At 40.9% G+C, this 15,512-nt stretch overlaps 1 protein-coding gene across 3 annotated transcripts in view; it reads left to right on the top strand.

The window, feature by feature from the left end:
- Window positions 1–14,773, top strand: part of LOC118399462 (CMP-N-acetylneuraminate-beta-galactosamide-alpha-2,3-sialyltransferase 1-like) — a 42,771-nt gene extending 27,998 nt beyond the window's left edge. For all 3 annotated transcript variants that reach the window (XM_035795561.2, XM_035795563.2, XM_035795562.2), the window contains exons 3-7: window positions 835–1,028; window positions 11,130–11,309; window positions 12,940–12,985; window positions 13,209–13,328; window positions 14,150–14,773. In XM_035795561.2, coding sequence (XP_035651454.1) covers window positions 835–1,028; window positions 11,130–11,309; window positions 12,940–12,985; window positions 13,209–13,328; window positions 14,150–14,323 — 714 coding nt within the window. In that variant the 3' untranslated portion in view covers window positions 14,324–14,773. The remainder of the gene's footprint in view (window positions 1–834; window positions 1,029–11,129; window positions 11,310–12,939; window positions 12,986–13,208; window positions 13,329–14,149) is intronic.
- The last annotated feature ends 739 nt before the right edge of the window (window positions 14,774–15,512 follow it).

Genomic DNA, 15,512 nt, shown 5'->3' with positions numbered 1-15,512 from the left:
GAAGGATCACATGCCCTGAGGGGGTTCTATGGAGATGAGGTCACATTCACCTTGACCAATTAGATGTAAGAGTAGATGGAATATTAACTAGAAGGCAACATCCTGTTACTCATAACTTGTTTCATAAGACGTGAGGATTGATGAGTACTGTCTTGGTCCATCTACTGGCTCTGTTAAAAAAAAAAGTGTCTTGGTGTGTGCTAGAGTTGAATGGTGGTAACCCGGTTACTGAGATTTACTGGGATTTACTCCCAAAACCACTCCCTTTTTCCGGGATAAATAACTGTTTTGAAAGCCAATACTAACTCGCATTAGCGCAATGACTGGAAGTCTATGGGTATCGCTAGCATGTTAGCCGACTTCCAGTCATTGTGTTAACGCTAGATATCAATTGCGCTAATGCTACTTAGCAACTTACTTCAAACTGCACTCAGACATAAAAATGGTATCTTTAAGTTCATCTGACTCTGGGGAAGTAGATAAAGGGCCTCATTGCCGAAATCCAAATTTGTCCTTTTAACAAGAGTTTTTTTTATGCTGAGAACTGAAAGTATGTTTTTAAATAACATCCTTAGAATGTTCTTTAAACGTTACTAATGTTTTGAAAACCTTTAAATAGAACCATGAGGTAACCTGTACGAAACGTTATGGGAAGGTTGTATGCAAAATAACCATATGACAATCATTCTCTCACCAAGCTCTAAGAAACATATGGTCCTCAGATAATTATGTGCTGGCTGGCCTGTCTCTGTGTCCCTACCTCAACTGTCTCTGTTCTGGCCCGAATGGTTAAAGGCTGAGCTCAAAGGCTTGAAGGTCTCCCTCTCTCTCCAGTGGTTGCAGGCAGAGCAAGAGCCGGCCAACTTCAGCGAGGTGGTGGAGAAGTTGTTCCAGGTCATCCCTGATGCTGACCTTTACATGGATGCGGGCCCTGAGCGCTGTAGGACCTGTGCTGTGGTGGGGAACTCTGGGAACCTTAAGGGCTCCCGCTACGGAGCCCTCATCGACTCCAGTGATGTCGTCATCAGGTGACTCATCAAGCTTGTTTTTTGTTTATGAGTTACATAAAGCATTATGTCAGGAATTGAACTGCAAAGCCACATAAGAGTGATTTTGTTCTGTATAGCATTCATGCCTGACCAATATCTAGGCTTTGGTGTTAATTACAGGTGTAATCATTGTAGTCCAGTTTCTTGATTCCCACCCCCACCGTTGATAAGATTACACCTGAGCAGGGATACAAACGGTTTTGTTCTATCAAGGTGTGTATAGCCTACAATTATCATCACAATAGCTCATGAAAGGTTATATTGGAACAAACACAAGTCTGTGATCATTGTGACATGTAGGTGTAGACGCCCCATTTGGTTTGATGTCAATATGATTTCACCCTAACATAGACCGTTCCTCCAAACATGTCACACCTTTCAGCTGTCCTAGCTGTTGTTCCCATGTCAGTTTGTCTCATAGAAGTCAAAGCCACTTGGCCCCAAAACCTGTTTTAGCATGATGTGCCATGCGATTTAGGGCTTTCGCTATTTTGTAGTAGTCAACTGGGTGGGACTTGATATAGGTTAAGGAAGAAACACAGAATTCCATCCTGGTCAGCTAATGAAATTGACTCCTGAGAAAACTTTCCTTAACTGCAGGTGGCAGTTAATCCCCCTTGGTTTTATGTGTTCAGACGATACACACTCCGGCACATAGATGGGGGTAGGGTTAGTGCCAATTCGTCCCTCCAGGATTTTTTTTTCTATTTGAGGGCAAAAATGCTTGATTTTTCCATGGCAATATGCAATGATTTTGGCCAATTTGTTGCGGAAATGCGCTGATGAGGGAAAACGTTTGTTTGTGTGGCTTGATTGAACCATATTATGTGGAAAATGTGCAGCGATTGGTTTAAATTGCAAGCCCTCTTTTTGTACGACGTTGACGGGTCAGTTTAATGCGATACCTGAGATGATTTGACTGTTTTATGCTGACAATAGTGCAGTGATTGGGACCTGCCAATACACTCTGAGAAGAAGAAATAGGGTTAGGGTTAGAGCAGGAAGGGTAATGAAGCCGACTGTAGACGAAGGTCGGAGAGTGAAACCGGGGGAGGTGCATCTGCGACAGCCGAAAGTTGAACACTGGTGATTTTCCAACAGCAAAGCTCAGATCAACTTGGCAGTGTCAACATACACTACATGACCAAAGGTATGTGTACACCTGCTCCTCCTTATTCCAAAATCATGGGTATTAATATGGAGTTGGTCCCCTCCTTGGCTGCCATAACAGCCTTCACTCTTCTGGGAAGGCTTTGCACTAGATGTTGGAACGATGCTGCGGGGACTTGCTTCCATTCAGCCACAAGAGCATTAGTGAGGTTGGGCACTGATGTTAGGCGATTTAGGTGTGGCTCGCGGTCGGCATTCCAATTCATCCCAAAGTTGTTTGATGGGGTTGAGGCCAGTCAAATTCTTCCACACTGATCACAACAAATCTTTTCTATATGGACCTCACTTTGTGCATGGGGGCATTGTCATGCTGAAACAGGAAAGGGCCTTCCCCAAACTGTTATCACAAAGTTTGTCTAGAATGTCATTGTATGCTGTAGCGTTAGGATTTTCCTTCACTGGAACTAAGGGGCCTAGCCCGAACCATGAAAAACAGCCCCAGACCATTATTCCTCCTCCACCAAACTTTAAGGTTGGCACTATGCATTGGGGTTCGCCTGGCATCCGTCAAAGGGTGATTCATCACCAGCACTAACACACCTGATTTTAATGTATCAAAATGAATGAGTTAATAATCAAGTGTGCTATTGCTTGGCTGGAACAGAAGTCTGCTCCCCAGTAGATCACGGATCAGTGGAGCGAGATTGGCCAGATCTGATATGGACTTTCTTTTGTTCACCTGAAATTATGCTTTAGTAATAATAGCCTACTTATTGCAAAAATGTCTAACCTTTACATATGAGTTAGCTTACTTGTACACTTTGAAATAATATGAGATAGTGTTGAAGTTTAGTGTTTAAACTTGTTTTAATGGTAAACTGGCCTACAGTATGATCGCATTAGCCTTATGGGCATTTGCAAATGACTCCTTGACAATGTGCATCTGAAGCAGAGAATATTAACTCACACATTGTTTACACATTGTTAAGCTCTAGGTTCTCAATTTAAAAACAATAACAGTAGACAATGTATGAGGCTAATCATTATCCAGGTCATCTACAAGTCTATGCTAGGTAAAAGCTCCGCCTTATCTCAGTTCACTGGTCACCATGGCAACACCCACCTGTAGCACGCGCTCCAGCAGGTGTATCTCACTGATCATCCCTAAAGCCAAAACCTCATTTGGCCGCCTTTCCTTCCAGTTCTCTGCTGCCTGCGACTGGAACGAATGACAAAAATCTCTGAAGTTGGTATCTCCCTCTCAAACTTTAAACATCTGCTATCTGAGCAGCTAACCGATCGCTGCAGCTGTACATAGTCCATCGGTATATTGCCCACCCAATTTACCTATCTCATCCCCATACTGTTTTTATTTTATTTACTTTTCTGCTCTTTTGCACACCAGTATCTCTACCTGCACATGTTCATCTGATCATTTATCACTCCAGTGTTAATCTGATCAATTCTAATTATTCACTCATATGGCCTATTTATTGCCTACCTCCTCATGCCCTTTGCACACAATGTATATAGATTATTTTTTCCCCCTACTATGTTATTGACTTGTTTATTGTTTACTCCATGTGTGACTCTGTGTTGTTGTCTGTTCACACTGCTATGCTTTATCTTGGCCAGGTCGTAGTTGCAAATGAGAACTTGTTCTCAACTAGCCTACCTGGTTAAATAAAGGTGATATATATATATATATATATATATATATATATATATATATATATATATATATATATATATACACAGTGCCTTGCGAAAGTATTCGTTCCCCTTGAACTTTGCGACCTTTTGCCACATTTCAGGCTTCAAACATAAAGATATAAAACTGTATTTGTTTGTGAAGAATCAACAACAAGTGGGACACAATCATGAAGTGGAACGACATTTATTGGATATTTCAAACTTTTTAACAAATCAAAAACTGAAAAATTGGGCGTGCAAAATTATTCAGCCCCTTTACTTTCAGTGCAGCAAACTCTCTCCAGAAGTTCAGTGAGGATCTCGGAATGATCCAATGTTGACCTAAATGACTAATGATGATAAATACAATCCACCTGTGTGTAATCAAGTCTCCGTATAAATGCACCTGCACTGTGATAGTCTCAGAGGTCCGTTAAAAGCGCAGAGAGCATCATGAAGAACAAGGAACACACCAGGCAAGTCCGAGATACTGTTGTGAAGAAGTTTAAAGCCGGATTTGGATACAAAAAGATTTCCCAAGCTTTAACCAGAAGGGGTTATGGTTCCCCCCCCCACGTTCAGCTGGAAGGCGGCGCATGGAACGCAAAAACATTCCTAAAAATATTTAACCTCCACACCTTAACAAGTCCAATGGCTCAAATGAAAGTTAAACTCCTTGTTTATCTACCCAGCAAGTCAGATTTCTAAAATGTTTTACGGCGAAAACATAGCACATATTTATGTCAAACCACCACCGAAGACACAGCTAATTTGCATAGCCAAGTTGAAAAAAATATGCAATCAACAAACGCAGGATTAAAAGAAAAATAATTTCACTAACCTTTTGAAATCTTCATCAGATGACAGTAATATAACATGTTACACAGTACATTTATGTTTTTTTCAATAATATGCTATATATATCCATAAATCTCTGTTTACAATGATGCATCATTCAAAAAATGCTACTCAAATGTCCTGAGAAATGACGATAGCTCCGGCAGATAACGTCAGCTAACAAGGAATACACATCATAAACTTTGACTAAATATGCATGTTCTACATATATATAGGAAGATACACTTCTTCTGAATGCAATCGCTGTGTTACATTTATTTTTAACGTTACAGGTTTCGTTCACTAGGCTATACTATGAGTCGGCGCTCAAAAAGTAGCATTATGGCTCCTCTATCTTGGAGTCCACAGAAACCCAAATTTACCACATAAATATTCCCTTACCTTTGCTGTTCTTCCATCAGAAGACCTGGAAGGAATTATACTTACCAAAAACAGCGTTTAGTTTTGCAGTCTGTGTCTTTCTTCTCAAACACGACACATTTTGGTTGAAATGCAGCCAAAAGTCAAGTGGATGCGCATCAAAACGTGTCTCGAAATTACATATTATATGTCGACTAAACTTGTCAAACTAAGTTCATAATCAAGCTTTAACATGTTATAAAGGTGTACAGCAATCGTGAGGACGAACAGAAACACACGCATTGTTTAATCGATCCTGGAAAAAGACAGGACCGGAGCAGAGTGCGCATGAGAGTAACCTGTTTTTCGCGTGACCTTTCGGCCCGCCAAAACTCTCGTGAGCGAGCGATTCTCACAATGAGAAGCCCCATTGGAAGCAGACATCGCACTGAAGACAAAGAGACTGTTCCCAGACCTGTAAGTGCTTGGGAAGGGTGGGGGCGATGACGTGCCGTTCCAACTTTTCTGATGAAAAGAGAGAGTTTGGGAGAATGGCCTTGAGAGTTCTGCTTTACATACAGACATAATTTAAACGGTTTTAGAAGCTTTAGAGTGTTTTCTATTCAATAATATGTTTTATTTGCATATATTAGCAACTTTTGACAAAAAAATTATGTTTACTATGGGCACGCAATTACTCCAGAGGGGGCAGTAAACAGCCCTATCCCCAACTTAAACATCCCAAGTAGCACTGTGCAAGCGATAATATTGAAATGGAAGGAGTATCAGACCACTGCAAATCTACCAAGACCTGGCCGTCCCTCTAAACTTTCAGCTCATACAAGGAGAAGACTGATCAGAGATGCAGCCAAGAGGCCCATGATCACTCTGGATGAACTGCAGAGATCTACAACTGAGGTGGGAGACTCTGTCCATAGGACAACAATCAGTTGTATATTGCACAAATCTGGCCTTTATGGAAGAGTGGCAAGAAGAAGGTGCTCTGGTCAGATGAAACCAAAATTGAACTTTTTGGCAACAATGCAAAACGTTATGTTTGGCGTAAAAGCAACACAGCTCATCACCCTGAACACACCATCCCCACTGTCAAACATGGTGGTGGCAGTATCATGGTTTGGGCCTGCTTTTCTTCAGCAGTGACAGGGAAGATGGTTAAAATTGATGGGAAGATGGATGGAGCCAAATACAGGACCATTCTGGAAGAAAACCTGATGGAGTCTGCAAAAGACCTGAGACTGGGACGGAGATTTGTCTTCCAACAAGACAATGATCCAAAACATAAAGCAAAATCTACAATGGAATGGTTCAAAAATAAATATATCCAGGTGTTAGAATGGCCAAGTCAAAGTCCAGACCTGAATCCAATCGAGAATCTGTGGAAAGTACTGAAAACTGCTGTTCACAAATGCTCTCCATCCAACCTCACTGAGCTCGAGCTGTTTTGCAAGGAGGAATGGGAAAACATTTCAGTCTCTCGATGTACAAAACTGATAGAGACATACCCCAAGCGACTTACAGCTGTAATTACAGCAAAAAGGTGGCGCTACAAAGTATTAACTTAAGGGGGCTGAATAATTTTGCACGCCCAATTGTTCAGTTTTGATTTGTTAAAAAAGTTTGAAATATCCAATAAATGTCGTTCCACTTCATTATTGTGTCCCACTTGTTGTTGATTCTTCACAAAAAAATACAGTTTTATATCTTTATGTTTGAAGCCTGAAATGTGGCAAAAGGTCGCAAAGTTCAAGGGGGCCGAATACTTTCGCAAGGCACTGTATATTTTTTAAATACCAGACTTTTGTACATGCCTTGTGCTGACATGAAATTGTTTAGTGCAAATCGAACCCTTGTAATCTAGGTGATGAAATGTCTGGAAACAGGAGATGATGGGGTCCTTCTCTTCAAACATACAAACAACTACTACCACCAAGTTCAATGCCAGATACTTTTATCCCAGAAGGTCTGAGTGTCACTTAGTCAGGCTACTGTGACAATGAAGATGGTTTGCCTAAGACTACCACAACAATTACGTTTGTCTATGCCAAATGTGTTTAAATTGTAAAAGAAAGAATAATAGTTGGCCTATAAGAAACAGTTTTTATTCAATGGGGCTAGGCAAAGCAGAGATGACAATACTTTTAATTTCACCCAGACAACAATATAGCATATCATCTACAGTATGTTTACAATATCATAAACAGTAGTATTTTACATGTTCCAAATTACGTTTAATATATTCATATGGTTTAAGGGGACTTTTGTCAGGACGGCAAGGTGCTCTCTGCTCAAATTGCACAACAGAATCATTGATTGACCAAAGCACAGCATATGACAACCATCTCGTATGACTAAGGAATGTCTCCTTTCATACCTGAAAAGGGACAAAGAATAGCTAGATTGTAGAAACTGATGCTGTTGCAGCATTGCTCATCTTCACGTTGGGAATCCAGTCGGAGTCTTGACAGAGGTCAGCTGGTTGAACCTTACATAAACCACTGAAAAGCACCCCTGATGTTAGAATAGCACTTCTTTAGGTCACTTATACCATCAGGGCTCTTCATCGTTTGGTTGTTTAATTCATTCAGGTGTTTTAGTGTCATATAGAGATTAAATCTATTGTTGGGCTGGAACAACCAATAGTCAACACAGCAGGTTGACCTATCCTATGGAGGCCTTTGTCCTATGCTGTCATGTCCATACATTTTCCCTCTTTATGAATAAAGCTCTCAACAAATGATCAATGAGTTATCATATGAGTTTTGTCCCCCAGACTATATGGATGTTATATTGTATAATTTGCGCCTCAACTTTTTTCATGGTCATGGCTAGAAGGGATCCAGTTTTTGTCAAATTAATGTCATATTCTAGATTACATGGTTGCATTCAAGACAAGGTCGTGTTTTATTGATCTGTTATCAGTGTCAGTAGAGTAGGACCAGGCTACCATCGTATTAAAACAATATTCTGCTAATGTCTCCATTCATATAAAGTGTAGTAGAATTACATCAAATGTTTATCGAAGGCCACATTTTTCCTGTGTAAAGGAAAGAAATCTCGTTGATATAGCCTATAAACCTCTGTCACTACGCGCTTATTAATAGCCAAAATTATCACTTTCCAATCTGCTCATCACATTAGGAACAGTAGGCTTACATTAGTCTGCAGATGCGATGATCGAGGGCATGCAGTCATTTGTTATAAAGGTTCCATTTTATGGTGAAAAAAATAGCTTGACATATGCTAATAGCTAGACTACAATCTAGCTAGCTAATTTAGTGTTAACACCTGTTTCGCATAACAGATAAACTAAACTCAAAATCAATCAGACTTCACTTACCAGTTATGAAATGATCATAGCAGACCCTGTACTGACAGCTGTCTGGGTTCAGGTCTTGACAGGCAAAAAGGTTTACTTGCTTTTCTGACAGTTCTCGAGTCTTCTCTCATTGGTGTCATCAATGTTGTTTCATGATTGCGGGGAATCTGTAAATATATCCACAGAAAATGACCTTGGTGATGAATCAACTAGTTTTAGGCACTGCTATCATGCAGTTTGAGGCAGAAACTCGGCTGTTGTTGTCAGAAGAAGTAATGAAGTGGTCTTCCAACATGGCCGCCCGGCGGTGTCATACATCAACTGCAAGCCCTCAATACTATATCACACACACTCACGAACTGAAAACATAACATGTGTAGGCTACAATTAATTTGGTTAGACAGAGGACGCAAATATCACTTTCATTTGTGTCCCCTGTAGCTTTAGAATCACGGCAATGTTGGTTCCTGTTTGTCACTTCTTTGGCCATTTTCGCTTGGGTCAACCAAAAGCAGCCTAATGATTGGTTGACAAATAGTGCATCCCACAATGCAGGTAATGGCTGCATGGTACAGTTTGTGAGAAGCAACTACAGCGACTTGAAGGCGACTAAATAAAAAACTGCATTACCTTTGCTTACAAGGTATTTGTAAAGTTCATGCAGTTGATGTGTAGGCGCAGTTTTTATCCCCATAATGCAACACACTGTATCTGCTCGAAGGTACCCATTGACTACTTTAAAATGGAGATAGCCCTCAATGGTGCTGGCCATGCTGTCACAGAAGCATGGAAAAACAGGAGATGAGCTCTCTGGTACATCTCCGGGCGGCAGGTAGCCTAGCGGTTAAGAAAGTTGGGCCAGTAACCAAAAGGTTGCTGGTACGAATCTCTGTGCTGACTAGGTGAAAAATATGTTGATGAGCAATGCACTTAACCCTAATTGCTCCTGTAAGTCACACTGGATATGAACTCAAATGTAAATGTATGGTTTTTCTCCACTCAACAGCAGTTCTGTACAAATGTTCCTCAATGTAAAGCTGTATGACTGCACTTATCTTCTACAACATCCCATGCTGTGGAGCAGCATGCTTGCTGATTTAATTACGCAGAGACTGGGACAAGAGACGCGAGACTTATTGCTTTTCTTTTAATACAATCCTTCTCTGCAGTACAGGCTTACAAGCACAGGAATTATGTACAGTTCATATCATCCTGCATCCCCTGTGGGCCCTGGTTAAAAGTAGTGCCCTATAAAGGTAATACCGTGCCATTTAGGACGGAGCCCGTGTGCTGCTACTCCAGTGACTTAGATGAACGCTCGATTGCCAGACCCGACTATGCAAATGAAAAACATGTTGTATGTGCTCTGCTTCAAAATTATAGTACCCATCCTGTTCCATGTAATGAAAATAAATATTTACCAGAAAAATCCATAACTCTTTTTTTTTGTTTTTTTTTGTTAAAAATCTATTTATTCTGGTTCTATGAGAGCTGGTATATCACAGGTGTCAAGGAAGCACCGGGATATTTTATTAAAACATGATTAGCTTGTCTGGATAATAAGACACTGACAGCATTGACCCACTACCAAGCGCATAGCCCAAGGTAATGTAAATTTATAGAACCCATCCCCTTTCATGTAATGATAAATATTTACTGGCAAAACCCCTCACACTTAAAAAAAAGAGCCTATTTATTCTGGTTCTACGAGAGCTGCTATATCACAGGTGTCAAAGATGCACCGGGTTCTTTTATTTAAACATAATTAGCTTGTCTGGAGTATAAGACAATTTACAGCGTTGGATCAGCGGTGGATTAAACATCAATCGACTTCTGATCCGTGTATGATGGGGTAAAGCCTCAGCAAGTAACTTCATTAGGTTGGATCCTAGAGCCCAACAGATGTAGTGATAGCTATGCACCTCACATCTGTGAGTGAAAAGCCCAGTTTTAGATTGGATTTCTGCGCTATGTTTTTCAATGAGGAGCCAGACCAACTATCAGTGTGTAAATTAGGAGGGAAGTCCTTGGCTGAAATTGATTATACTGCTCACCCAACACTCACTTAACTCACACACACACACACACACAAAGATCTCCCCTTGGAAGAACGAACTAACTATATTAATTAAACAGGCAGAATCACAGCTATAGCTTTCCCCTCAATGCACTCACTGTAAATGGGACACAAATATTAACTGTATGATGTGGAGAAGCAGGAATTCCACAAACTGTCACATGCCATGGCACTACTAGGATGTGGGTATTCAGTAGATATTTACAGGAATGTCATGAAGACGGTTAATCCCAGAGCCTGATGTTGAGGATATACAGTAAGCCTCTGGTTCATCACCACATTCAAGTTCCAAATGACAGAAATGTCATTTAAATACAAATTCCAGTTTTGTACCTCCAGGCATCCCACCTTCAACAAAGCAGATATGTTGATTAGTATGTGAAAGCATTGTCATCCATTTGTTATATTTAAGTTATAAGGCACAGAGGGGTGTGGGGTACATGGCTGAGGGCTTACAGCCCTTAGCCATGGTATATTGCCTTATTGCTATTATAATCTGGTTACCAATGTAATTAGAGCAATAAAAAATACATGTTTTGTCATACCCGTGGTATGCGATACGATAAACCACGGCTGTCAGCCAATCAGCATTCAGGGCTCAAAACCACCCAGTTTTTATAATGCAGGACAACCCACTTTGACTCTAACCGTAACCCTGCTCCTGCAGAATGAACATGGCTCCTACCTCTGGCTATGAGGAGGATGTTGGGAGCCGGACCACCCATCACGTCATGTACCCAGAGAGCGCCATAGATCTGGACAACACCACCAGTCTTCTGCTCATCCCCTTCAAGACTCTGGACCTTCAGTGGATCACCAGTGCCTTGACTACAGGCTCCATCAAACAGTGAGTGATCAATGACCACGCGCCACACAGTCACTACACGTTCATCAAGTTCACCTGAGAAAGTGTAGTAAGTGCACCTTAGCGAAACCTTCAATGCGAACTGTAGTGGATGCCTGTGGAATTGTTTGTAATGAATGGAAAGATGAAACCGCAAACAACGTTCTCATCCCCGTGAGGTCTGGTATCCTTTATGCTGTGTAAACAGTCTTTGTAGAAGTGCACCCGATGCCTCCTTCAGGGCTGTTTGTCATAACCACAAGTATCCACATGTTGGCACGTACTGATATAGACCTCTTCCAGCGCCACAAGGTCGATGTTCTCAAGCTCTGTGTTAGACAATTATTACACATTACATGAATCATCTCAATTAATCACCTCATTATTACCACAAGTTAAGATTCTAAGAATGTGGATTCCTTCAACTGGGTCATACATATGGCTTCAGCTGGAACGCTTTTGACAGTTACATCCTTATGGTGACGTTCTTGTGTTAATGATCTAATGACTGCTGAGGATGAGTGGGATGTTAGGAGGAAGAGGAGGAGGAGAGTGAGGAGGTTGTGGAAGTGCTTCGCTGCCTGTAGGAATCTTTACTGGCACCTTGAGTATCAGCAGGGGTGGCCTGGCCCATTCTTTGCCCAGTGGGCCTGTCTAACTTGTGTTTTCTGCACAAAATGATCCTTATCTCTGCAATAATGGGGGCCTCAAGTAAGAACTGGGCCAGTGTGGGCCATCGAGAGGGAAAAATTGACTGGTTTGGGAGCCTCAAAGAATAAAATGGGCCAGTGTGTTAGAAATGCCAGGGCCGATTTCTGGTCCCAGTCCAGCCCTGAGGATCAGGGTTGAACTGTAGCCTAATAATGTTATGGGTCAGATGGTCAATAATTCTTAGCGCTATAGTTATATCACAGCACAGCTTGAATCCTTATGAAGGCAGCATAGCTATCGAAACTTTGATATCTATTGCACTTATTTAATCTGACCTAGACTGTGCAGCTTTTCTTTTCATACAGTCTACCCTACCGGTGGGTAAACTGTATGAATAGCATACCTGTAGTACAAATCAAATCATTCCCAAATCAATATTGGTTATATGACCTCACACATCACAATAGCGTATGACCCTTGACCTTGATGGGAAACAAGCCTCTGCTGTTTGCATCTGTATCTGTCACTGTGATCATCTGTAAAAACATAAATAATGTGAGAATTACTTTGTTTGCAAACTGTTACTATACCAACACAAACATAAAAAAAACAAGTATCAAAACAGTAACAAAAACAGTATCAGTATCACAAATACACTGTGAACTGTAACATATATTTTCTAACCTGAAATCGGGTTTCTTTTCCAGACGTGACAGCCTTTTACTGAACGTATTACCGGTATAGGCTACTAGTTTGTCGTGAGGAGCTCATAGTCAGTATGGCTAATGTTAGCCAATGCTGATAGCCAACCGGATGGCCACCACAAAGTAAACAAAGATGGCGGCGCCTCTATCAGAAATAAGGTGAATTTGATCAACGATGGTGGTTTAAACTGACAGTACCAAAGGTTCTTTGGTTTCCCCTTTTATCTGTGATAATACTTTGATATTTCTTATATTATGTCGTCTTTTGTTTCTTGCAGCACGTACATTCCTGTCCAGTCCAGGATTAAGGCAAACAAGAACAGGGTGAGTGAACCCTTGGCTGCTTCCAAAATGGCGCCCTAAAGTAGAGTATTACTTTTGACCAAAGCCCTATGGGTTAATCTGCTTTAGTTTACCTTACCTGGAGACAATATAATGCAGATTTTGAAGAGCTAGTGATTGGTTGGTTGGTTCATTGATTGATAACGTTCAAGATTTAAATTCTTTTCACTTGTCACAAGGTCAAAGCTGTTGTTATGTTTTGCAGGTGTTGATATACAGCCCGACATTCTTTAAATATGTCTATGACGCATGGCTGGAGAGTCATGGCCGGTATCCCTCCACTGGCTTCCTCAGCCTATTGTTTTCCATTCATATCTGTGATAAGGTGAGCCCACCCACTTCCTTTTGTGTCTGTCTGACAAAGTTCTGTACATTATGAGAGTGTTCTGTGACTGTGAAGCATGCGTTGGGTTCACACTGAGGTTTTACAGAGTTTAAAGCCGGAGAAAGTGTCCCAAGTGCCCCAAAAATGTAACCGCTGATGGAAATGAAGTAACCCCTTGCGTCTGCGAAATGATGGCCACACGCTGTGCAGCACTATGTTATCTACCCCCCCACTGCTCTACAAAAAAACACATTTTGGGTGGGAAAGAGGGGCAGAGCGCCGAGTGTTCTGCTTATTATCTGCATCTACACGGGAGGTGTGAAATGCAGGCAATTACCATGTGCTACACTCTTAGGAAAAAAAGGTGTTCTCTAGAACCTGAAAGAGGTTGACTCTAGAAAAACTCCACAGTTGCCCCAAGTGATGCAGACGGCATCCCAGTGTCCTATAGTTGTTACATAGAGGTCAACTGAGTCATTTAGAAGAGAAGAAAAATAAATCCTAGTAACTGGATAAGGACGTTTTTCTAGTAACTGCATACTGTCATCTAGAGTTAAAGCATCATCAATAGGCATGTTTTTTAAGTTTCTCGAAAAAAACCTGCCACTGGAGAAATTAGCTCTACAAAGTCAACTGTATGTGTCAGAGTACCAGAACATCAAATCAACGCATCAATCAGTAAAGCAACATTCCACCTCATCAGTTCTGTGGCACATGGCATTAGGCCAAAGCATATAAGTCACATAGAAGAGTCTGGCACCATGATGGCCAATTCCGGGGCGGACGAGTACCTCTGTATAATGGTGTGTTGTATCATTTAGGTGAGTGTGTACGGGTTCGGAGCGGATCAGTACGGGAACTGGCACCACTACTGGGAAGAGAATCACCAGGGAGGAGCATTCCGCCACACCGGGGTGCATGATGCTGACTATGAGTACAACGTTACCCTGCTTCTGGCTGACAAACACAAGATCAAGATTTTCAAAGGCTTCTGATGTCTGGAGATGTTACTGGCCTGAGACCATCAAGCCTCTTGAATGAAATTCTGTCGACTCAGAGGTTAACCACTGGGCATAAACTGGTTGAATCAACATTGTTTCAATGTAATTTGTCAACGTATTGTGACGTGGAATCTGTGTGAAATTCATTGGATTTGCAAAAAGTTATCAACTGTTGTTTTGAGGGTGAAATTTCAACCACAGGATTTTGTCATCATTGTAACCAATGTTCAACATAGACAAAGCTTGTATAAAATATGTTGAATTTGTACCTTTTGAAACAATGTCAGATATTCAATGTTATATCCATTATCAAGAAGAAAAAAACTATAGCTGGGCAGCAAATCCTTCTGGACAATTCTACAGCTATCTATAGCTATTCCTTTGGTCTCCCATCCTGGGTTTTAACCCAGCCCAACCCTGCTAAGATTTGATATGTCACTGACAACCCCCAAACAAAGAGTGTTTTGTGAACTAACACTCACACTTTACTTTGTTCCCCCTTACTAGCTCTGACTTTGCTGATAGCTACTTCATTGAGGATAAATGTACTGACTATGCCTGTGATATGTGGTTGTTCCAACTAGCTATCTTAAGATGAGTGCACTAACGAAGTCGCTCTGGATAACAGCGTCTACTAAATGACTAAAATGTAAAAATGTACAAGCTAAATAGATTCACTGTTGCTATCGGAAGTCATTCCAAGGGGTAGGTTTAACAAAGCTAATTAAATGGAACCATCCTTTATCAATCATATACCATCAATGATGTTATTTAGGCCTATTGTTTAAATTCAACCCAGGATTCAACTAAAAATAGACGATACATATAGGCATAGGGTTTAAAGCTTTGGTTGATTTTAAATGTAATCTATAAGTTAATAATGTACTGTATATGTTGGATTCATGTCTCCATCTTAACCAAAAATCGAAGTTAAAGAATAGGAATCCAACTTCATTTAAATTCCATTTACAGTTTGATTTGATTTTGTCCTATTCTTTAAGTTCGATTTTTGGTCGAGTTGGAGAAGTGAATCAAACATACTATTAGATTTTTAAAAACTTTTTGGGGGGGGTATTTTGCCACCTCTTTCTCATTCGATCTTGTCTCATCGCTGCAACTCCCCAATAGACTCAGGAGGCGAAGTTCGAGTCATGCGTCCTCTGAAACATGACCCGCCAAACAG

Source organism: Oncorhynchus keta, chromosome 20, assembly GCF_023373465.1.
Source record: "Oncorhynchus keta strain PuntledgeMale-10-30-2019 chromosome 20, Oket_V2, whole genome shotgun sequence".
In the NCBI taxonomy this organism is placed as follows: Eukaryota; Metazoa; Chordata; class Actinopteri; order Salmoniformes; family Salmonidae; genus Oncorhynchus; species Oncorhynchus keta.
This window is presented reverse-complemented; position numbering and strand designations above follow the sequence as displayed.